The sequence below is a fragment of the Chelonoidis abingdonii genome, chromosome 4, assembly GCF_003597395.2.
Source record: "Chelonoidis abingdonii isolate Lonesome George chromosome 4, CheloAbing_2.0, whole genome shotgun sequence".
Lineage (NCBI taxonomy): Eukaryota > Metazoa > Chordata > Testudines > Testudinidae > Chelonoidis > Chelonoidis abingdonii.
In genome coordinates this window covers 25,397,659-25,419,904 of record NC_133772.1, presented here as the reverse complement: position 1 = coordinate 25,419,904, position 22,246 = coordinate 25,397,659, and the positions used below count along the sequence as shown (strand labels likewise).

Below are 22,246 nucleotides of genomic sequence, written 5' to 3'. Positions count from 1 at the left end.
GAGCATTCAGGGCCTGCCATACAATTCTATACCCAGATGTGGCCCTCGGGCCAAAAACTTTGCCACCCCTGAACTAACACCTGGGAACAGAGGAGACAGTGACCCAGGACCCACTTAGCCAGTCAGTGACGTGGTTTCCTGTGACTGACACTCTCCTCTGTGATCAGGCCCATCTCCACGGATTGTGGCATCTCCCATGCTGGTGGCTTTGTGCCCACTAGCCGGCTCACATGCTCACACAGAGCTGGGTCCTGCCCAAGCGTTTGGCACCAAGCGGCCATGACAATAGGAGTATGATCTCGAGCATCATCACTCACCCCTGGCACCTGCTGTCTGGCCCCTACCCTGTCTGCAGCAGTCACCTCTCAGTGTGCTAGGCTCCACATGGCACACAGACTGTAGGGCTGGTAAGTGTGGGGTTAGACGGTGGTACCTCCCACTGTGCTCACCCTGTATATCCCTTCCTCAATCGCTGCCTCCATCATGGCCCTCTCCAGCTCCTCCTCGGCGGTCAAGTCTCCAGAGATCGCTCGGTGGATCTCGGGCGCGGCTTCCTCTTCGATGCTTCTCAGGCCGGCCTGGTGGGACAGACAGAGATGGGGAGGTCACTCACAGGGCTGCTGGTGGCAGGGCGAGCTTTTCCTCACCGGGCAAGGGGAGAGGGAGACTCAGCAAAGCCCAGTGGCCTGGCAGCTCCAGCTTCCTTCCCGAACCCTCAGCCCTGGCCCCGCAACTGCCTTCACCAAGCCCAGGCTGCCCTGTCTACTTCCCAAAGGGGGCACTCTGGTGCCTGCTGGTTCAGCAGCCTCTCCCACAGCACCAGCTCTGTGCACTGGGTGTAGAGGAAAGGGGGACTTCACACAATGGGGCTGGAGGAGGGTAAACGGGCTGAGCCATGGGGTGGGGGGTGTCTCTCTAGGGCAGAGGCATCTCTGCCCCTCTCGCAAGGCCATGGGGGCTGGCACATCTCACCTTACACATGTTGGAATTGGATTTGACACCCAGGGACAGATGATCCTAAACCCCAGAGGGAAGCCATGGGAACCCTGAGACATGGCTGCATTCCAGGTTGGACGAGAGAAATGCCCCCATCTCCCCAGGGGAGGAGTCCTCTGTGCTCGGGACATGCCCCCCAGGACCTCTGATGCAGGGAGACTGGACTCCAGTTTGAAACACTTGCATGGGGCTGTTTGTTCCATCAGCCAGAAGGGGGCAAGGAGCGACACGAGCCTCAGACCTTCCCCTTGTCCCTGCCTCTTTTTCCCCATTTCATGGGTGGAGAAACCAAGGCAGACAGGAGGGAAGTGACTTGCCCATGGCTACACAAGTCAGTGGCAGAGTGGGGAAAGAACCCAGGAATCCTGCTGCTCACCACCGTGCTTACTCCTCCAGAGCGCGCTACCTGTAGAGACTGAGCCTGGGCTGCCGTGGAAGGAGCAGAGCTGCAGGAAGGATGGTGCAGGGGCACCAGCTCTGAGATTCCATCATGGGAAGCCCTTGAAAGCTCAGAGCTCAGTCAAGACCCCAGTCCAAGCTGTGTGCAGCAGAGACCGGCTGCCAGGCCCTGAGGAGGCAACCTCCAAGCGCTCCCTTAGGCCGGGCCAGCCTCCTCCGCTTCAGGACTGTTCCTCTTAACATGGGGTCCCCTTACTTACACATTGAGACCTGTTCGGGGTCATCCACGGGCTCTCCCATGCAACGTACCCTTTGTGCAGCCCCATTTCCAGTGTTCTAAGGGACACTTAGACCACTTCCACCCACAGACCATTCCCCTCTCTGTTTCCCTTTGTTCAGCTCCATCCCAGTGCTTCCTCTCCAGCCACCCTCGAGAATTCCTCTGCCAGCCTTGTACCGACACCTGCAAATACTTAGGCCTGCTTCCCACCTTGCCTGGCAAATAACACCACCACCACCTAGCTCCTGTGTAGCACTTTTCACGAGGAGATCTCAGTGTGCCTTACCACAGAGGTTAGTGTCCCTATCCCAATTTTACATCTGGGGAAACAGACACTGAGCAGGGAAATGACTTGCCCAGCAGCGCTGGTGGCCAAGCCCAGGTCTCCTGAGTCCCATGCCAGTGCTCTATCCACTAGGAAATTCTGCCTCCTGAGCCCTCCCCTGCCCTTGTGCAGGAGGGACAAGCTGGCTCCTTTATCCAGGCAAGAGGAGCGGCTGGGATCCCCAGGCCTGTTTGCACTGACCTGGATAGCAATGGTGTTCTTTTTGGGCCGATACCCATAATACTCCTCCTGGCGCTTCATGAACTTCCTAAAGTGCTCCTGGATGAGGAAGGTCGCATAGAACTTGCCCACGGTAACCTCATCCTCTGGAGGGGAGAAAGCCAAGTGAGGCCATTAACCCTGCCCAGCGGCTATACCCAGCCCCCATCCGAGCGGTGTGGGGCAGCGGGGGGGGCGCAGAGGGTGCCGAGGAGAAATAAGCCAGGGAGCATGGCAAACAGAACACCCATGGGAAGACGCACCTCCAATTGGTGGAATGACCTGGTCCAAGAGTTTCATGCTAGTTCTCTTCCAGATCTTCTTGATAATGGCCCTCAGCTCCTCATTGGCCTGCTCAAAGTTACCTGCAGGGAAACAAACCACCTATCCGTTCGTTCTGCCCCGAGGGAACACCACACACAGCCAATGGCTAAAGGGAAAGCCAAGACGCACTGGGTGAAATCCATCCTGTCAGCGGTCACCCGCATGAAGGCCCATCCGTGTTTTCTAGAGCGCTCAGGGTTCCGCTCGCAGCTGCGTCTGTGTTCCCACCATTTGCATTAGGTTCTTTTGGGGAAAAAAACACCGTCTCGTGTCATCCTGACTTTGTGGCTCTGTCCTGACACGGTGCCTGACGAGTGGGAGGCAGCGGGATGGGATGACACACTCTGGCCTTGTTGAAATTGGGACAATCCTAGAAAAATGGGAGGGGTGAGCCCAGGGAGGGGGCTCACTCAGCATGCTATGACAGCTATCTTGAGCTGTGAGCTTGGGCTTTAACATGCTAAATAGGGAACAGTATCACCTGGTTGCGGATGGAAGACTTTGCCGGCACACCTGGATGCTACAGGAAACAGTTTTGGTAACATGGGAAGTAGTCAGTGCCCTAAGAGAGGGCTGTTAGGGGTCACCATGTGGATTAGGCTACTGGTTTTTGAGATATGAAACTGTTGCCTTGGTAGCCGTTCCCATTCGGCCCATGCATGCCTTCCCAGCATCCTCCTACCCTGTACCGGGGATAAACAGCGCTGTGTAAGTGAACCGCCCTCAGTTCCTTCTCAACCCTGAAGTCCCGTGAGACAGAACTCCAAAGCAGAGGGGAAGGAGAGTGGGTAGTGGAGCACCCATAACAACGCACATCCTGATGATCTCCAGCTACTGCACAAGGTGAGTAACTGCTCCTTCTTCTACAAGGAGTGTCCCAATGGATGCTCCACTGCAGTAGCCCCTGAAGGATGAGGGAACTGTGGAGTTGCCTCTGACCTAGAGGTGTGTACCATGGCGCAGTGTTTGGGAAAAGTCTGCACCAAAGCCTCGGTTGTCACTCTGCAAATGTCAGCAATGGCTGTATTTTTAAGAGTGCCATGGAGGCAGGCTGTAGAATGGGCTATTCTTCTCGAAGGGGGCTGACCGTTAGCAGCCTGGTAACAAGCACAAATGTAACTGGAAACCCACTTTGAAAGTCTCTAGTGGGAGCTTGTGGATCCTTTGGATCTGTCCACAACTGAGATAAACAGTCTGGGAGACGGTCTAAATGGCTTGGTTCTGTCCAAATAGAAGCTAACGCCCTTCTAACATCCAAGTGTGGAGGGAAGCTTCCTCTCTAGTCTGGCGTGGTTCTGGGAAAAACACAGGAAGGTGGATAACTTGGTTAATGTGCGAATCAGAAGATAATTTTAGGTATGAACTTGGGATACTAACAAAACTTTATCCTTGAAGAAAACAGGGAAGGGGGGAGGGAAATCAGCTGTCAATGCTCCTAAATTCCCCAGTGCTAATTCCCCAATGCTTCTAATTCCCCAATGCTGCCTCTAGGAATGCCACTTTCATAGGTAAGTGCACCATAGAGCACTTAGTGAGCAGCTCAAAGGGAGATTTCATGAGACAGTTCAAATCCCATACGGGAGCAGGCTCTGCGGGAAAAGGTTAACCAATTCCTGGATTAATTTTGCCGTTGTGGGATGAGCAAAGCCTGAATGAATCCCTGCACTGGGGAATGGAAGGCTGTCGTAGCTGATGAGTGAGCTCTGGCAGAACTCACAGAAAGACCTGAACACTTTAAATTCAATAGATAACCAAAACAGGGGAGAGGGAAGAAGGAACAAGTTCCATTTTTGAAGGTATTTCTAGTAGAGATCTTTTTGATGTTTCTAATAGGCCCTGTTGGATCTCTGCCAAACGGGAAACCTCTATCCCTCAGAACCACTGAGGAACCAAGCTCGGAGTCAGCAGATGGCCAGGTTGGAATGGAGAGTCCGACTGGAGTCCTGGAACAGCACATAGGACATGGCTGGAAGCTGCAATGCTTGACAGGAAGTGAAGTGAGTCATGGAAAGGTACCAGACCTGCCTCAGCCCAGATGGTGCAACTAGAATGACTCTGGCTTTGTCTCATTTGATCTTGTTCAATGCCCTCTGAATCAATGGTGTCAGAGGAGATGTATAGAGTAGGCCCAAGGAATGAGAAAGGTGTCTCCCAACAACTGATGGCCCAGTCCTCCTCTGAAGCAGAATTTCTTCAACTTTCTGTTGGCGGTAATTGCAAAGATATTTGCTTCTGCAAAACCCCAGGTCAGGAATCTCTGTTTGAGGATCTGAGGGTCCAGCTCCCACTCGTAATTGTGGGAGAAATGTCTGCTCAGATCATTGGCCATGGTGCTCTGCATGCCCGGAAGGTAAAAGTGTGTGAGGATGTGACTGGCTTGACACCAATTTCACAGCTTTACTGCTTCGGCACAAAGAGAAGGGAATCTCGCCCCCTCCCTGAGATTTACGTGGAACATGCAGGTTATGCTGTCTGTCATGACCTTCACGGATTGGCCCCTGCTTAAGAGAGGGAAGTGGATACAGGCATTCCTGACTGCTCCTAATTCTAGGAGGTTGATGTGCAGGAGAGTCTCTTGAGACAACCATTTTCCTTGGACAGTGTATCCCATTAGCCACACTCCTCATTCCACAAGTGAGGCATCCAAGGTTATCATTATGGTAGGAGGCGGCTGGGCGATAGGAACTCCTGCACAGACTTTGGACAGGTCCTTCACTTGAGTAAGTCTAGCACGTGATGAGGGCCAGACACCAGATTGTCTACACTGTTTGTTTGTTCAGGTGATAGACTATTCTGAGCCAATCTTGGAAGCAGCAAGATGTAACCTGGCATGTTGTGTTATGAAAATACAAGCTACCATATGACCCAGCAGTTGGAGGCAATTTCTTATTGTTGTCAGGGGGTTATTTGAATCTTGGCAATAAGACTCATCAGTGTCAGAAATCCGTCAGAAGGAAGGTAAGCTCTGGATGTTAGGGCATTCAGAGATGCTCCTGTAAAGTTTATCTCTTGAACTGCAGTCAAAGTGGACATTACAGATGGCATCTGTATTACAGAGAAGACTTTGACATACAATGGTCCTTGAACAGCCAGTTGTTGTGGTAGGAAAGATGATTTCCCACCTGTGCACAGCTACTATTGCCAGGACTTTGGAGAAAACACTTGGGGCAGATATGTTTTGTTCTGTCTGCTACTGTCACGGAGTCACCGGGCGATGCTCTGGAACTGCTCCCCACTAAGCCAGTCAGGACTTTGGGGAGCCTCCTCTCCCTTGGAGCAGACTTGTTCAGGGCAAGAAGCTCACACGTCTTCACCTCCTGGGTCTCTCCTTGGAGCATTCAGCATCCTCTGCCCCTCCGTGGGCTTCCCACAGCGAGCCCACCCAGGCGGGGTCCTGGGGAAGCCACAGGGTTCTGCACCCCCACTTTGCAGTCAGACGTGACTCTCAGCCAGCAAAACAGAGGTTTATTCGATGACAGGAACAGGGTCTAAAACAGAGCTTGTAGATACAGCGAACCAGACCCCTCGGCCGGGTCCATTCTGGGGGGCAGTGAGCCAGACCCCTAGGTCTGCACTTCACTCCTTGTCCCCAGGTAGCTCCAGACTAACCAACCCCTCCAGCCCCTCCTCTCTGCTCAGCTCCTTTCCCGGGCCAGGAGGTCACCTGATCCCTTTGTCTCCAACACCTGCAGTTGGCACCTTTGCAGAGGAGGGGCCCAGGCCATCAGTTGCTAGGATACAGAGTGCCAGGCATTAGGTGCACTGGCCCTTTGCTCTGCCAGATACTTAAGAACTGCCTAGGGGACACTGAGGCACCAACACAGTATTCAGAGCAAACATTAGGAACAGTCCCAGTTCGTCACAGCTACCTCCTTCAAATACACCTGTTCTAATTAATATGTTTATTTCTGGTTTACAATAGAACCCAGTCAATGTGATTTCTAACTGGGGAGGTGAGGAAAGATGTGCACACCCTCCTCCAATTTGAGAGAAGAGAAGAATTTCATATAATTTCAGGTTTGTACTCCAAGCGCAAGTGGACATCTGGGTGCTGTGGCAAGCCCCTTAAGCTGAGCCTTCCCAGAGCAGATCTCTGTCTCTCTGTGCAGGTGGGTATGGCCCTGCCTGTGTGCTGGGCTGGAAAAGGTGGGGGAGCCGAGCCCAGCAAGACCAGGTAAAGGGGGGGCCCAGGCTGGCAGAATGGTCTGACTTAGTTAAATCCCAGCACACCAGGTGACATCCCAGGGGGTCCAGCACATCACAAAGGTATCAGGAGAGATGCTGCTATGGTGCTACATAGGGGATCCCTGCACAGATAGCTGAGAATCTGAAGTGGAGTCCTCAGCACAGTCCAGAGGAGGAGCAGACGCTGGAGGCAAAGATGGTTCTCCACCTGGGACAGGTGGTACAGGAGAACCTGGGGGTACCGGAGGAAAGTAGGGTCTCAGAGGCCCTGCAGATTTCAGTACCGATAGCCACATGGTACCCATTCTGGCTCATCAGACTCCAACAAGTCTTTGGAGAATCTAAACTTCTGTGGTACTGGGTGAACCTGGACTGGATGGGGCTGTGATGTGACCAGTGTCAGTACCGAGGATGCTGATTGCTCTCGTGGTATCTGTCTAGTCAATAGCGCTGATACTGAAGATGCTGAGCTCGGAGCTACCGACGTTGCTGTCAGGGTCACAAGTCAGGGTCACCAGAGATGGTATTGAAAAATCTGTTTATGCTACAGACTTTTTAGAGGTAGAGCGTTTAGGGTCGTTTCTGTAGCAGTCATGCTTGGACGATATGGCGGATGACTTTGGCACTGAGGAATGCTTGGTATTGTGGGTCTTTGAGGAGCTCGGGGTCTTCAATGAGCTCCTGATACTGAAGAAGGATGGAGCCTCAGCAATGCCCTTCCAGGACCAGCCTACTAGTTGGAGCCAGAGCGAGGAGGGACTGGGAACCAGAACCAAGGATCAGAGCTTTAGTCCAGAGCCAAGGGGCAGAACCGGAGTCAGGAAGGAGGAGTCAGAGTCCAGAGCCAGAGTAAACTGGGTTTAAACAGGAATCAGGCTGGGGCAGGGCTGGGAGTGGGCAGAACAAGGCTGGAGCAAGATACGCTTGGGGTGACTGCAGCTGTGGGCGAAGCATTGAGCAGCCAGTGACTTGCTGCTGCTGCTGCTGCTGGGCTTACAAGCACACCGGCTGGTTCCCTTCAGCCAGTCAGGCGGTCCTGCTGCAGCCCATCTGGGCTTGCTATGTCTGGAGACTAGGTAGTTCCAGGCTCAGCTGCAGGCCCTCATTCCTGACACCTGGGAGATGAGGTCTCTGAAACGGTCGATCTCATGGTCACTGAGGGTCGTTTGAAGTGGGCCGTCCAGGAGGAGAGCCGGAACACTGCTTGGGAATTTTAGCAGTGCGCTCTATGTTCCTACCCGCAAAGTCCTAGGTGAGCGGGGTACAGCAATTGAGGGGCACTGTGCTCACTTGGCTGCGGCTGTACAGGGGGTCTCTGGGCCTGGACCCTGGGCTGGTTGGATGGCGAGCTCCATCATGAGGATCCGATGGAAGTGTATCCATAAACTGATGCCAGGGGAAGTTGTCACTGTTCATGACAATGTTTGTTAAAAAAACAAAAAACAAAAAACTACCCTAGCAGAACACTTACTTTTTCAAGCTAATAATAGCTGGGTGTATGTTAAAACCACCACATTGCAAAATACACATTTTAATCTCATTACCACTGCAGGCAATCATATTGTTTACTGGCCTGCAGACAGAATTTTGCAAGTAGCCCTTAGTTTCCAGATACCCTTTAATTAAACCAGCTTAGTACCTAATCAGTTTCAAAATTTGCTTTCATTGTTACCAAAGGTTCAAAAAATCTCTCAAGTAAAAGGGCAAATTCATGTTTCAAAATATATATCAAGTTAAAGAGTATGCCTTTCAGACAGCTTATAAAACGTCTATTTTATGTACGAAGTATAGTGTATTGTGCTTTATAACTAGAACTGTACAACAACCCCATCACATTATTGCTATGAAAATGTGATTGCTTGTATTGCTATTATTTAGTTTAAAATTATATTGTTGTTGTTGTAAAGTAATACCTTTCACGTCCATGCTAATCATGCATTGTCATTACAGCCAATCAAAACCCCCTAAGGTTAAAACATCTCATGTAAAATCTAAAATCCGTGGCTTAATGCAAATAAAGGTTTAAAAATATTTGTTGTACTAAAAGTACAAAAGGGGAGAGTGTGGAAGTAGAGAAATAACTGAGAGGGATTTGTAGGGGATCTTAATGCATGACAGTCTCTGTTAGCCTGAGTCAGGCTAGCTGTAACCCTAATAATGCGAGATTTGTAGAAGCGAGGATTGTGTGAGGCGAGTGGAAAAGAACTGTGTGAGAAGTTGTTTTTCAGCCTTGTGCAGATAATACGAAATGTAGACTGGAGTCTCTTAAGTGAGAAAAACAAGATATCAGGATGACCTATGTATAAACAAAATGCAGCTGTTGCTTATTATTATCTGTAACAGAAGTATAAATGCTGCTGAAATTGTTTACCTGTTGAGAGATTTGTCTAGGAAGGGGAGACCCTATGTCCTAGTGCACTCTCTCCCTGTTGTAGCTGCTAAACAGAATAAAGTATCTGACTCTGCTGCACCCAAACAAAAAGCGAGAACTGAGTTTTTCTCCAACAATCCTAAGCTGAATCCCCAGGAGTTTTTAGTTCTGCTTTCAAAAGCTGAGCAGATTTTGGAGCTGGCTGGAATCTTAGGCATGTCCCAGATAGTGGATACACTGGGAATGTCCATCGCTGACTGGGATTGATTCCCAGTGGGAAAGGCAGCTCTTGCATCCCCTGTACACCAGGTTGATGACAATCCCCAAGGCAAACCCCACAGGAAGGAGGGGAGGAAAAAGGGGCTATTAAGCAGACCCTCCCCAAATTAACTGAAGAGAGACAATTATAAAATAAAGGAGAGAGGCAAGTAAACTAAACTAAAACTTGAACTAGGAACTCAAGGCTAAGCTAGAGCAAAGCGGAAGTGGGCAAGTGAGATGCTCTGTCTCAGGCCAGTGAGTGGTTGAGAAGGAACTGACAGCAATTTTCCTGGGCAGCTCTATATACCCTCAGTACGGGGCCCAGGGATGTCTGGAGTGCATGCACGGGCCGAACGGGCACTTCTAGCAAACATCTCCAATCGAAGGCGCTCGGGGTGGAGCACCACTAGGGACATTCCTCAAAGAAGAAGGCAGCATTCTGTGGATGGGTGAAAGGATCCCTACACAACCCTCACCTACCTCACATGGGTGTTGTGAGGCTAAATTATAAGGGGCCAAGTTCCCAACAGGTATAAACAGGCGTAACTCCTTTGAAGTCAAGTCATGCTGATTTGCAGCAGCAAAGGATTTGGCCCTCGGTGCCCAGATGAAATGCACCAGGGTAGCTGATATTACTCACATCTCACGCTGGTGCTGGGGAGGGACCCCTGCATGGGTGGGGCTAGGGAAGCATTCTGGAGGCAATCTCTATAGATGCACCAGTCAACGCTATGCTGGCATGGCAGGGCACCAAAGCAGACAGAGCCTGTCCCTCACCTTCCATCTTGATCTTGAGGGCTGTCCGCACCAGAGCGAAGAGAGTGGCATTGAAGGTGACGGTGCCATCGCTGTTCAGAGGCATGTTCATGCACACCAGGCGCTGCACAACAAACAACAACTGTGTTCACCCCCAGGCCGGGGCATACTTCCCATGCACAGGGCCGGCAGCAGACCCCTGCAGGACCACTCAGGTCAGGCTTAAGGGAGATGCTGTGCCATGACAATGGCAGCACAGTCTGAGAGCCAGGGAACCAGAGAGACCCTCCCGGTCCATCTGTGTCCAGCAGCCCCTTTGGAGAGAGTCCCCTTTATATTCATGCCAATGGAGATCCATCTGTATTGCATGGCACTTGTGCAAAGGATGCTCTCCAGAGCACAGCTCACCAGTTAGCAAAGACAGACCACGGAGGCATAGGTTGCATGGGAATGGTCAGGTTAAAGGATATAACTCTTGGATGGGTTGGGTTATTCGGAAGGCTGCGTATGGTGGGTGTAGCCTCACCAGTGGAGATGTTGAAGGTGAGGGAATTGGGAAGACATGGAATCATAGAATCATAGAATATCAGGGTTGGAAGGGACCTCAGGAGGTCATCTAGTCCAACTCCCTGCTCAAAGCAGGACCAAGACATCCTTCTATCAGGGATGGGATGGGATCAGTGAAATCCATCCAACCACAAAGGCAGCAGGGTGCACTAGAGGATCCACTAGAGAGCCCGTCCAACCCAGAGGATTCTGGGATAAGACCGCATGGCCTCTTGATAACTTGCCGTTTCACCCAGTGCTCCAGAATTCGCAGCTGGTTTAAAATGGCACAGCTGCCTTGAGCTCTGACCCAGGAACTGGGTGGCTTTGTTAACGCTTTGATGGTGTGAGTCACAAATGTCTTCCATGCTCTGTGGAGAATGAGCAGGTGCAGGAAGAAGTGCCACCCACTCTCCCTGCTCCCTCTGCAGTCCCCGGCTTTTGGAGAGCTGCCCCCTGTGGGTGACGGGACACGTTCCCCGCTGAGGAGTTGGGACTCCTGCCATAAGAGCTTTCACGCAGCCACAACGGGACCCACCAAAGCTGAAGAAGGGCCTGGCCCCCAATCCCACACCTGACGACAGGGACACTAGAGCTGAGCCGTGCAGCTTGGACCCATCTCTAGCTGAGGTTTGTGTCTGACCAAGAGCTTTGGGATGTTCTCAGAGGTGGGGTCCTCTGCCTTGTATTGGACTGACTGTACCATGGGGGATTATAATTCAGGAAACGTGAAGTATGTCAGCCTTCGCCCGTTTAAATTGTCTTGCTCCCCTCAAAAGCCTCCTTCTCCATTAAACACTTGATATCAGATCATGAGGATACTCAAAACCAACCCTGGGTTTCTCCCCAGCCCCTTTTGGTGGGAGCTGAGGAACCCAGAGGCTGTAGGGTGTGCTGGAGGGAGGGGACCGGGAGTGGGATAGACCCATCCAGCATGTCAATCATGGAACCTTTCCCTTTGCAAAGGGGTTGTTACCTTGCAAGCCACGCGGTGCGGACAGAACTTCCCAAAGCCCAGGGGAGGCTGGATGCGTCTCAGCAGGGTCACCACATCCAGATGTTTGATCCTTCCCCTGCAGGAGTAAAGAGACAGCTGTGCTTTACCCATCTGCTCCAGTGGTAGAATTGCAAACCCTGGCTGGGGGTGGGGGGTTAATTAGTTTGGGGTGCAGGAGCTCAGGGTCTGATCTGTGGCTCAGCCACGGACTGCCTGTGTGACCTTGGGGAAGTCACTTAGGCCCAGATTTTAACGGTATCAGACGTTGCTCCGCTGAGTGATGCAATATCGAACTGATTCAGGAGCCAAAGGCTCATTTCCAAAGGGATATAGGTGCTCGCAATGGGATTTTTGGCTTCAGGGCCTAAATCTCTTTTGAAAATGAACCTTAGGCTCCTAAATCAATTAGGCATTGCAAAACTCAGTGCAGCAATGCCAAAAACCTTGAAAAATCCGGGCCTTAAGGCTGCCCGTATTTCAGTTTCTCCATCTCCAATATGGACACTTCTGTGCTGCACAGACTGGTGCTAGGGTAAACTCATTAATGAAGGCAAGGTCCCCAGGCACTGCAGAGATGGGGGGGCAGAGAAGTAGAAGTAGGTCAGTAGACAGATAATTTTGGAACTGACGAGGTTTTATATCTCAGGGCATTGTAGAATGACCCTACAGTGCTGATATATTATGTCACTGGGGACTGGATGCTTCAGGGGACAGGAAAGCTTCCAAGTCTAGAATCCAGCTGGGGGCAGTTTGGGGGCCTGAGTTAAATGAGTTGGTGTGTCTCAGGCCAGTTCTTAACAGGTCTCAGAAAGCCACTGTTATAACAAGGACCTCAGATGATCATCTCAGCAGGGCTTTAGAGCCATAAGCCAAAAGAGCCCACTGTGCTCATCCAGTCTGACCTCCTTGTAGGATACGTAACATGTAGCATGTATATTTTTGGTGTTGGGACATTGTCTGGCAGGGAGGGAGAACAGCTGGGTGAAAAGATGAGCCAGCAACCTGATCAGCTTAACAATTGGATCAGCAGCCCAATCAGCTGAATATCTTGGTCAGCAACCTGATCAGGTAAACAACTGACTTAGCCAACTAATCTCGGCTAGGAAGGAAAGTGTTTATACGTTATATAATAATGTAACTTTGCAACAATGTATACAAGGCGAGCACCTGAACCTGGGGGTGCGCCTCTTGGGCCCTGTTTCGGTGGCCTGATCATTCACTTCAAGCTCAAGGCCCTGTCTGTGAACCTGTGCGTTCTGGGTGGCGGAGAACAGAACCGGTCAATGCTGCTGTATAATACTGGCCAGAGAACTTGCCCCAAATAATTCTTTTTGAACTAGTGCACATCTTGAAAAATGTACTGGCTTGATTTAAAAATTGCCAGCGCTGGAGAATCTGCCACAGTCCTTGGTATGACACTACCCGTGCTATGGCTGAGCTGTGGATGAACAGGGGACTTCAGTCCCACAGGCTGCCAATCCAGCACCTTCGAGCTGTGCTAACTTCTCTCAGCCTTTTAAGGAAATAATCCGCTGGCCTCCCTGGCTGCCACTCAGACCCAGGCCAGCCACAGATCAGTGCTCACTCACTTGGCTTCCGGGTCGTATTCTGCCCAGATTCTTTTGAATTCGTCCAGGTGGTGCGGACCCAGGATGGACCAGTCCCGCGTGAGGTAGTCAAAGTTGTCCATGATGACGGCGACAAAGAGGTTGATAATCTGGCAAGAGAGGAGCATACATGAAGGAGACCAAATATAGCACCAGATCCTCAGCTGACGCAAAGCAGCTCCCGTTGAAGTCAGCTGAGCATCGGTCCCGCAATGCACCAGAGAGGGCAGGACGTGGGGTCTCCAGTTGTGAAGGACTTATATAAAATGACAGCAGGGCAACAGGCCCTGAGCTATCTTCCCTGTGGTCTAAACTGCAACTGGTTGGTCTCCTCTGACAAATGACACACTTTGGACAAAATTCTCCTCTCCAATCTGCCTCCTAGATCTCAGCCCCGATATCCTGGCTCAGACATTCTCTGTCTTCTCCCTGGGAGACCCATCATGCAGGGACCAGGCCTGCTGTGTGGATAAGGCAGAATTTGGTCCTTACATCAATACACGATGGGCAGCCAATACAAGCTAGAGAGCATTTCACAACTTGTTTAGTAAAACTACTGCATGGAGAACACACACTTTTTATGTGCCTTGCACTTGCCAGAGCAAGACCCAACCCAGGAGCCATGTGCCCCACAGGATCCCAGGCTGAAAAAAGAGGGTGAAAAGGGTCAGTGGATGGATCCCCTCATGCAGGGGCTGAGTGGGGGCCAGGCAGAGAGAGTTTCCTGAAGCCAGCAGAGTCTGCAGCTACCGTCAGGCAGGGAACAGACCTTAGCTCCCTGGAAATATTTCATACCCAGCCAGTAAAACCTAAGTGACAACCACAGGCGAATCCTCCCCTCACCCCCGCAAGACAGATGCTGACATTTGTCCTCAGTCTGCATGGCAGCCCATTCATTTCAACCCCTTCCACGTGACTGTGGGTGGCCGAGTGGCTTGCCAGGGGGTGGGCTCTGGAGGGTGGAGGACAGTGTCTCCTGGTGACTGAGTTCTGGAGCAGCACTGGTGTTTTTCTTCCCAGCCTTCCTTCTGCCACTGGCAAATGGAGTGTGCTGTACCCTCAGCCTCGCAGGAATGGGAGTGGAAGCTGCACATTGCAGAACACCCTGAACCCGTCGGACCCTGTCTGGACTGCTCTGGGGCTGCTCTGGGGTGCCACGGGACAGCTCATGGGAGAAAGCCTTGGCATTCGCTCTCTGGTTGGTCCCTGGCTGGCACAATCCTATGGCTTCCACTTTCACCCTTCTCCTGTTACGGACAAAGAAGGGACAAGGAGCTAAACACCAGGGGATCTGGAATCAGGGGCCATACCAGGAAGGCGCAGAGCATGTAGAAGCTGATGAAGTAGAAGTAGGCGAAGCCCGTGCCACAGGTGTACTCCTCCCCTGGGGCGTAATCAGACTTAGAGTCACACTTTTTTCCATAGCTGCAGGCCAGCAAGATCTCCTGCCAGGCCTCGCCTGTCGCACACCTATGGAGAAAGAGAGAATGCCAGCTAGGCTCTGCAAGGAAGGGCTGCCCTGCCCAGCAAGTATGGGATGAGATTAGCTGGAAGGGAGCAGGAGCTAGTGGTTACGGCAGGGGCTGAGAATCAATATTATTGGGTGTTAGTCCCAGCTGTGGGTGGGCAGGGGACTAGATGTCCAGACTCCTGGGTCCTAGCCCCCCACTCGGGGAGGGGAGTACGATGCAGCAGGTAAAACGGGACTGAGTCAGGACTCCTGGGTTCAATCCCTGGATCTGGGAGAAGAGTGACGTCCAGCATTTAGAACAGAGGAGTGGCAGTCAGGGCTCCAGTCAAAAGTATTTCAATTCTGAAATGTCGAATGTTATCGCACCACTTCATTTCCACAATGTGGATACAAACATAACCTAAGCTGATGAGGAATTGAACATTTTTCAAGTTTTGATTCGAATCGTTTGGAAACATTGCCATGAGGACTGGTGTTGAACTCAACATGTTCCCACAAAACTCTGCAATTTCAGCCCAACAGCGTCTTTGGGTGGTGATAAACTAAAACTTTCCAACCCGCTCTGCTCCAGCTTGGCCTTGCGTTCAGCACCAAGCCCAGCTGACCTCTGACCTGTGAGTCAGGCACCACTGATGGGCTGGGGCTCTGTGGGCAACTCCATCAGGGCTCTTGTGTCTTCTTTGGGTGAGTTCTGGGGAGCCCAGTGTGGCCCCGAAGGCACATGCAGGCCACAACCTGACCCCACAGTGTATTTTCCCTGCAACCTGTTGCAACCGTAACTGGCTGGTCAGTAAGCCATACCTCCCCCTCTGTGCCAGGTCCCCAGCGGCTAGGACAAGCCTGTGCCAGCTGCGGGACTTACGCCCAGATCCTCAAAGATATTTTGATGCCACCGATTTCAGGGGCCACATGCAATGCCTAAATATCTTTGAGGCTCTGGATCGTAGCCCCGCAGCACAAGCTCCATGTTCAGCTCCGGAGGTGCTGGGTCCAGCTCCTAGGGATGGCCAGGATGACAGTGCCACGATGGTTACACCTCATTGTTGCTTCCGTGTAGGGAGACCCAGGCCCTTGTGTTGCACCACCATGGACTGGTGCATTGTGATCCAGTGCAACCTCATGGCACATATAAGGGGCCCTTTAATGAGCTGTGGGAGTGAGGTGGCTCTGCATTACAAATGCCCCCAGGCCGGCTGTACTGGGCATCCCCAGGGGATGGAATGGGAAGGGATACGGTGGGATGAGGAAGAGGCGGGGCCTACACAGACCTGAAGAGAAGCAGGACGGCTTGCGGGAAGGTCTGGAAGTTGTTGTTCCGGTTGATTTGGGTTCCATCCACCAGGGCGATTTTCCCAAACATCTGTGAATGACATGCTCAGGTCCCAGCTGCCCTGCAGAGAAACGCCCTGCCATAGGCATCCGTCACTACCCTCCACCCCACGCGCCTGCTCCTGGCCTCACCACTGCTCCCGCTGGCTCCTTTCCAGCCAATAGGCCAGAACCACAGGGAAAGGGCTGGCCTGGCAGGATTACCTTGTGGACTGGGCACAGCGCTGGGAGTCAGCGATCCAAGGTGTGTTACAGCTCTGCGACTGACTTGCTGTGTGAGGCCGGGGGAGTTTGACAGCTCTGTGCCTCAGTTTCCCCATCAGCGGACTGGGGATGATAACAGTGGCCTCCCCCTGGCAGGGAGGCAGCTGGGGCTTGATTCATTAGTGACTGCAGAGCACTCTGAGCCCCTCCGGTGGAAAGACGGTGGGGTTGTACCTGTCGTATGGCAGGAGCGCCCGAGGGGTGACCCCTACTCCCTGGATCCTGGCTTTCCCATGCCCTGCCAGCTGGGAACCCAGCATTGTCCCCATCTCCTTACCTGCATCCCGATCACAGCATAGATGAAGAACAGCATCACGATCAGCAACGCCACGTAGGGCAGGGCCTGTGAGACAAAGGGTACAGGGCTCACGTGGGAGTGGAGCTGAGAGGGAGCAGCCTATCCCCGCTGTGGACCCCGCCTGCTTTAGGAGTAGGAGTTCGTCGGGATGGATCTACCAAGCTCTGGTGCCAGCCAGGGGTCCAGCAGAGCAGCTGGCAGGAGAGTGAGGCTGCCTGCTGCTGGCTGGGGCTGGAAGCTACCACTAAAAACACTCGTTCTCCAGCATTCCTGCTGCTGTCGCTCACTCCACAGCCTGCACAGGGAGCTCCCTGCCCCTGCAGCTGGGACAAGCACTGGGGGGGCAGGGAGAAAGGGACATGCACAATCTCAGCACAAACAGGTGCCTACGACTGAGGTGCTGGAGAGCACCCTCAGCGCCCCTCCAGTCCTGAAGTTCCTGTGCAAGGGAGCTGGCGATCTTACTGATCTGGTCTGGGGAATATGGGGCCAACTGAGGCTCTGAGACATGCTGACACCAGTATGAATGAGCATCTGAGAAGCCCTTCTTGGCTCTTCCTGAACTCCTAGATGCTTGGGTAACATACATGTCAAGTGCGTGCTAGCTAGTGACCGGTCCATTTTGAGGTTAACAGCCTGCTGCTGCTACCGGCTAATGGAGCTCTTGAGCAGTAGAGGCCTGTGCTGTGGGGCTGAAGGTCCCACCCTCAAAACCAGTTGCCCAGCCACACTGGGGATTGGTCCATACGCACCTGGAAGGACTTGATGAAGGTCCAGAGCAGGGTCCAGACTCCTTCCCCCCGGCTCAACAGCTTCACCAACCTCATCACTCGGAAAAGTCGGAAGAAGGTGATGGAGATGCGGGTATTGTCTGCAGAATCCTGCAGGCAAAGCACCCCCCCTTAGCGGCTCAGTGGGAACAGAAGCCCCAGGGAAGGGAGGGTGGGAGCAGGCCCAGGAGACCTGCTGAGCTCTTCGGGGCTGCTCGGCCACAGGGAGGAGCCACCGCTGTGCGGAACTGGTGGCATTTCCCCCACTGTTCACCACTACAGCCCAGGCATCTCTCGGATCTGCAGCCCCGCTCAGGGCTCTCCTGCGGTTGGATGTTATGTGTGTTAGAGTAAGTCCACTTGCTGGGCTGGCTCAGGGGAGCTGCATGCTGTAGTGAGGGTGGAGGAGTGCTACCAAGTCAGTACATGCCAGCGAGGATGATCCAGATGAGAGGCTCCCTCCCCCATGCTAAGCTCCACCACAAGGGTGACATGATGGATTCTGGTCCCTCCTGCTTCACCTGGGGCTCTGGTTGCCACCACACTGGGCCTGAGAGCCCCCTGGGTGAAGCAGGTCTATAGCAGGGGGCAAAGGGTTTGAGCTGACTGGGAATGTTTGGCATGGGGTCATGGAGCGGGGCCGACCAGGGTGGGGTGGGAGGAAGGGAAGGAAGGAATAGGGTAGGTTAGGGTGGGGGAAACCTTCGAAAGATGACATTAATGCCCCAAGTCCCAGTGAGTCCCTCCCTGTCTGGAAGGAAGTGGGGATCGGAGCTCTCCCGAGGGGGAGATGCACCAAAGGAGGCTGTCAGGAGAGAAAAGCTCTGGCAAGAGTGGGAACTCTCCGCTCCGTGACAAGGGCCACAGACGCACAACTGACAGCGCGACACCCGCTCAAGTAGCCAAACGCTGCTCGGCGGGTGCATCCCTGGGCCAGGGACCTGCAGTAATAACACCTCTTAGCTCTTCGCAGAAGCAGATCTCAAAGCAATTCACAGATCAGTCTTCACACCTGCCGGGCGGCAGGGCAGGGCTAGGCTCCACAGAGATCTGAGGCCCAGCGTGACTTGCCCCAGGAAGCCTGGGGCAGGGAACTGAACCTGGACCTTCCGTCTCCTTGGCTAGAGCCCTAACCCCATCTTCTCTGTAGCTCACACGCGGCCTTCCACAGCAGGAGCCCCAGGTGTCTGTGTCTGATCAAAGGCTCCCAATAACTTTTGGAACAAGCTGAACAAACATTCCATAGTACTGATCAGCCAGGACACAGCTTGTGGGGCAAAGCCCCCTCCTGGCCCATGTAAGCTTTGTCTTGTCTCATTGCACCATCTTGTTCAATAACGTTCGCTGGGGAGAATCCAGGAGCTGCTGTGGCTGGCACACTGACTCACTGGGCGGCATGGGCAGAGGGGGGAGCAGAGACCTGACCTGCCTGTACGTACAGCTCCTTGGATTCAGCAGAGGGGATGTCAGATCAGATGATCATAGTACAAGATCCCACTCCCCACAAGGCAGCTGTGGCCTAATGCTTGATGGGAGGAGCCAGGAGTCCTGGGTTCTAATCTTGACTCCACCAGCAATTTGCTGGGTGATCTTGGGCAAATCACTGACCCGCTCTGTGCCTCAGTTTCCCCAGCTGTCCAATGGGGATAGTGACATTTGGTCACCAGGCTTTAACACCACAGTGATGCCAGTGCCAGAGGCAGCGGTCCAGCAAAAACAGCAGGGTCATCTCCAGCCACTGCAGGTTGCCACACTGAAATCCCAGCTGCCCAGGGCCTGGCTCTCTATGAGGGGAGCTCTGTAAAGGAGAGAGTGGGTTTATCCAGGGAGGCTTAGTGAAGTGTCCCTAATTCTGCTCTCCAAAGGGCTCAGAGTCTGAAAAATCAGCCTGTCGCCATCCCTGCCCCAGCTCCATCTTGGCCCCAAATCGCATCGCAGCCTCCATCACCCCATGGCTACTGCAACTGTCCTCTCTGGCATCCTGTGGTTGCCTCTCCTCATGCTCCAGCATGCCGCTGCCCACCCACAGCAGTATCAGTACCAGCAGCAAAAGCTCTGCCAGGTCTCTGGGCACCATCCTCTGCTTTAAAACACCCCCACTTTTTCCAGACGAACTGATAGAGTTTGTTTCTCTCTGTTCCCCTCCATCTGCCCACCACCAGCTTCCTCGGCCTCCTTCATGACTGCTGGCACGAGAGCCTTCTCCCCTGCATCGCCAGCTGCCGGAAACAGCCTCCCTGCGCTATTCTGCTTCACTGAGCTTTGATCGCACGCCACATCTCAGCTGGAAAACATGCTTCTCGCTTGCCTGCTCCTCCATTCCTTTCTCTCTCTCACCTTCTTTCCTTTTCTCTTTCCCCTTTTCTTTCTGGCTCAATTCATAAACACTGCCTGCCATCTCCCCTAGGGGCACGTGCAGCCGCTCTAAACACCTGCGCAAGTAACCCAACTCAGTGACGCTGCCAGCTCCAAAGAACTCGGCACTGCCCCGAGCCCAAAGAAAACTAGCCAGCACCTGGGCAAAAGCCTAATAGCCCAGGGCCCTATTGTACCAAAGAGGGGAGGGAAACTGCAGTCAGGGACCCTGCCCACCACTACGGATGCCCAGACTCTTGTACTCCCAGCGTTCAAAGCTGGGGGCTGCCAGGGACAGTCTCAGCTGATCTCAGCTGTTGGGGTGGAGTATGGGGAGAGGTGTCTGAGCCAGCTAGGAAATCGACTATGTCAGGGATGGGCAAACTTTTTGGCCCGAGGTCCACATCGGGAGTGCACAACGGTATGGAGGGCCAGGTAGGGAAGGCTGTGCCTCCCCAAACACCCTGGCCCCCGCCCCCTATCTGCCCCCTCCCACTTCCTGCCCCCCGACTGCCCCCCTCAGAATCCCCAACCCATCCAACCCCCCGTGATCCTTGTCCTTTTACTGCGCCCCTCTGTGACCCTGCCCCTATCCAACCCCCCTCCCTGTCCCTGCCACCCCCTCCCAGGACGCCCCCACCTACTGCCTTCCAGGATCACCCATATCACCCCCTCCTGCTCCCTGTCCCCTGACTGCCCTCCCGACCCCTATCCACACACCCCCTGACAGACCCCCTGGGACTCCCACTCCCAACCCTCCCTGTTCCCCATCCCCTTACCGCCCCCCCCAGAACCTCTGCCCCATCCAACTGCCCCTCCTCCCTGACTGCCCCCCAGGATCCCCCACTCCCTTACCCAACCCCCCTGCTCCCTGCTCCCTTACCAGCAGCAGGAGCTCGCAGAGCGGCGGCATGGCTGCAGGGGAGGTGAGACAGTGGGGAAGGGGCCAGGGACTAGGCTCCCCGGCCAGGAGCTCAGGGGCCAGGCAGGACAGTCCAGCCTGCGGATAGTAGTTTACCCACATCTGGGCTATGTAGAGCTTCACTTGTGGGGGAGGGGGGTGGTAAAAGGACCTATGTGACTTAGGACCACAAGTGCCACATGGGGCACTCGGGACTTCTTCAAAACCAGCATTGTCCAGAAGCTTGAATCCAGGCCTCTGTCCTGGCTAGACACTGGGAAAGCCTCCTCTGGGCCTGAGCCATCACATACAGGGGGCATTGCATCCGTTACCATCTAAATACCTAGTGGCTACACACGTGCTAACCGGCGGGGGGACTGCATGGAAACCCCTCGAGAAAGCTCTCAGCACAGTGGGGCAACCGCCTCCTGGGATCTAAAAGAGGGAGCCAGTCAAGAGCAATGCCACTGACCCCTCCCAGCCTCCATCCTTGGTACCTGCTATCAAAGGCTGCCTACAGGTCTCCAACAACATCACCTGCCTAAGTTCCCTGTAAGGTGCGCGGCCGTGCAGCAGCCTATTTAGTGCCACACAGGCGCTCAGCCAACCCGCCTGGGGACCTGCTGCAGGAGAAGCGCCCCGCCAGCCCCAACCTAGCCCGGCCCCCAACCTGTCATGTGGCTGGGGCACCCCTACCCCGGCCCAGACCCAGCTGCAGCCAGGGTGCCCCAGCCCAGCCCAGCCCCAGCCCAGACCTGCCAGGGTGGTGGCACCATCCCCGCCCCAACCCTCTGCCCCAGCCCTAAGCCCCTCATCCCCAGCCCCACCCCAGAGCCCGCACAACCCTGCACCTCAACCCTCTGCCCCAGCCCTGAGCCCCCTCCCACACTCTGAACCCCTCAACCTCACCCCCACCACATGAATTTTATGTGCATCAATATGAAGATGATGTGTCACACGCCACCTCATATTGGTGCACATAACAAACTTCATTCGCACATGGGTGAGAAAAATTAGCGGGAACACTGCTTCCGGAAACCTAACTTTTGTCCATCACCAGGAGATCAATTACCACCGACACCAGCACAAGCTCTGTACCATACAAAGCCAAACAGTGACTGAGGGAACCCAGAGCCCAAGGCAATGTCAGGCCAGGAGGGAAACTAACCTTCCGCAGAGAAAGGAAGGTTCGAGAAAAGTATCCCTGCAATTGCACCAAATCACATTTTAAAAAGCTGTGAGCATACAGCTAGGGGGAGAGACCTACAAACTAACGTTGTGTTAGATGATACAATGAGCAGGTAGAGTGACTGTCCTGTCTTGTCCTGTCTGTACAACAGCCGGATGCAACCTTAGTTAGATGGTTCTGTCTCTGGTTGAGTTTTGCTGTATTTCATGGACGAAGGATGGATGGATAGAAGAAAAGTGTCATATGGATGGATGGGTCGGGGAGGGATAGGGAGGGGTGGATAGATAGATAGATGGATGGAGATCACATTTCAATGGGAGGTAAGACGATCTCCTAGAGGTTGGGTGTGTTTCACTCCTAGGCCATTGGTGTATTTAGCTCCTATCCCCACTCCGCTATGGGA

At 53.5% G+C, this 22,246-nt stretch overlaps 1 protein-coding gene across 2 annotated transcripts in view; it reads right to left on the bottom strand.

Annotated features, from left to right (window-relative positions):
- Nucleotides 1–22,246, bottom strand: part of CACNA1S (calcium voltage-gated channel subunit alpha1 S) — a 126,435-nt gene that overhangs the window by 23,171 nt on the left and 81,018 nt on the right. For both annotated transcript variants that reach the window (XM_032801615.1, XM_075064972.1), the window contains 10 exons: nt 17,381–17,509; nt 16,608–16,673; nt 16,006–16,097; nt 14,577–14,736; nt 13,249–13,376; nt 11,639–11,735; nt 10,138–10,240; nt 2,483–2,584; nt 2,202–2,326; nt 450–578 (listed from right to left, as the gene is read on the bottom strand). In XM_032801615.1, coding sequence (XP_032657506.1) covers nt 450–578; nt 2,202–2,326; nt 2,483–2,584; nt 10,138–10,240; nt 11,639–11,735; nt 13,249–13,376; nt 14,577–14,736; nt 16,006–16,097; nt 16,608–16,673; nt 17,381–17,509 — 1,131 coding nt within the window. The remainder of the gene's footprint in view (nt 1–449; nt 579–2,201; nt 2,327–2,482; nt 2,585–10,137; nt 10,241–11,638; nt 11,736–13,248; nt 13,377–14,576; nt 14,737–16,005; nt 16,098–16,607; nt 16,674–17,380; nt 17,510–22,246) is intronic.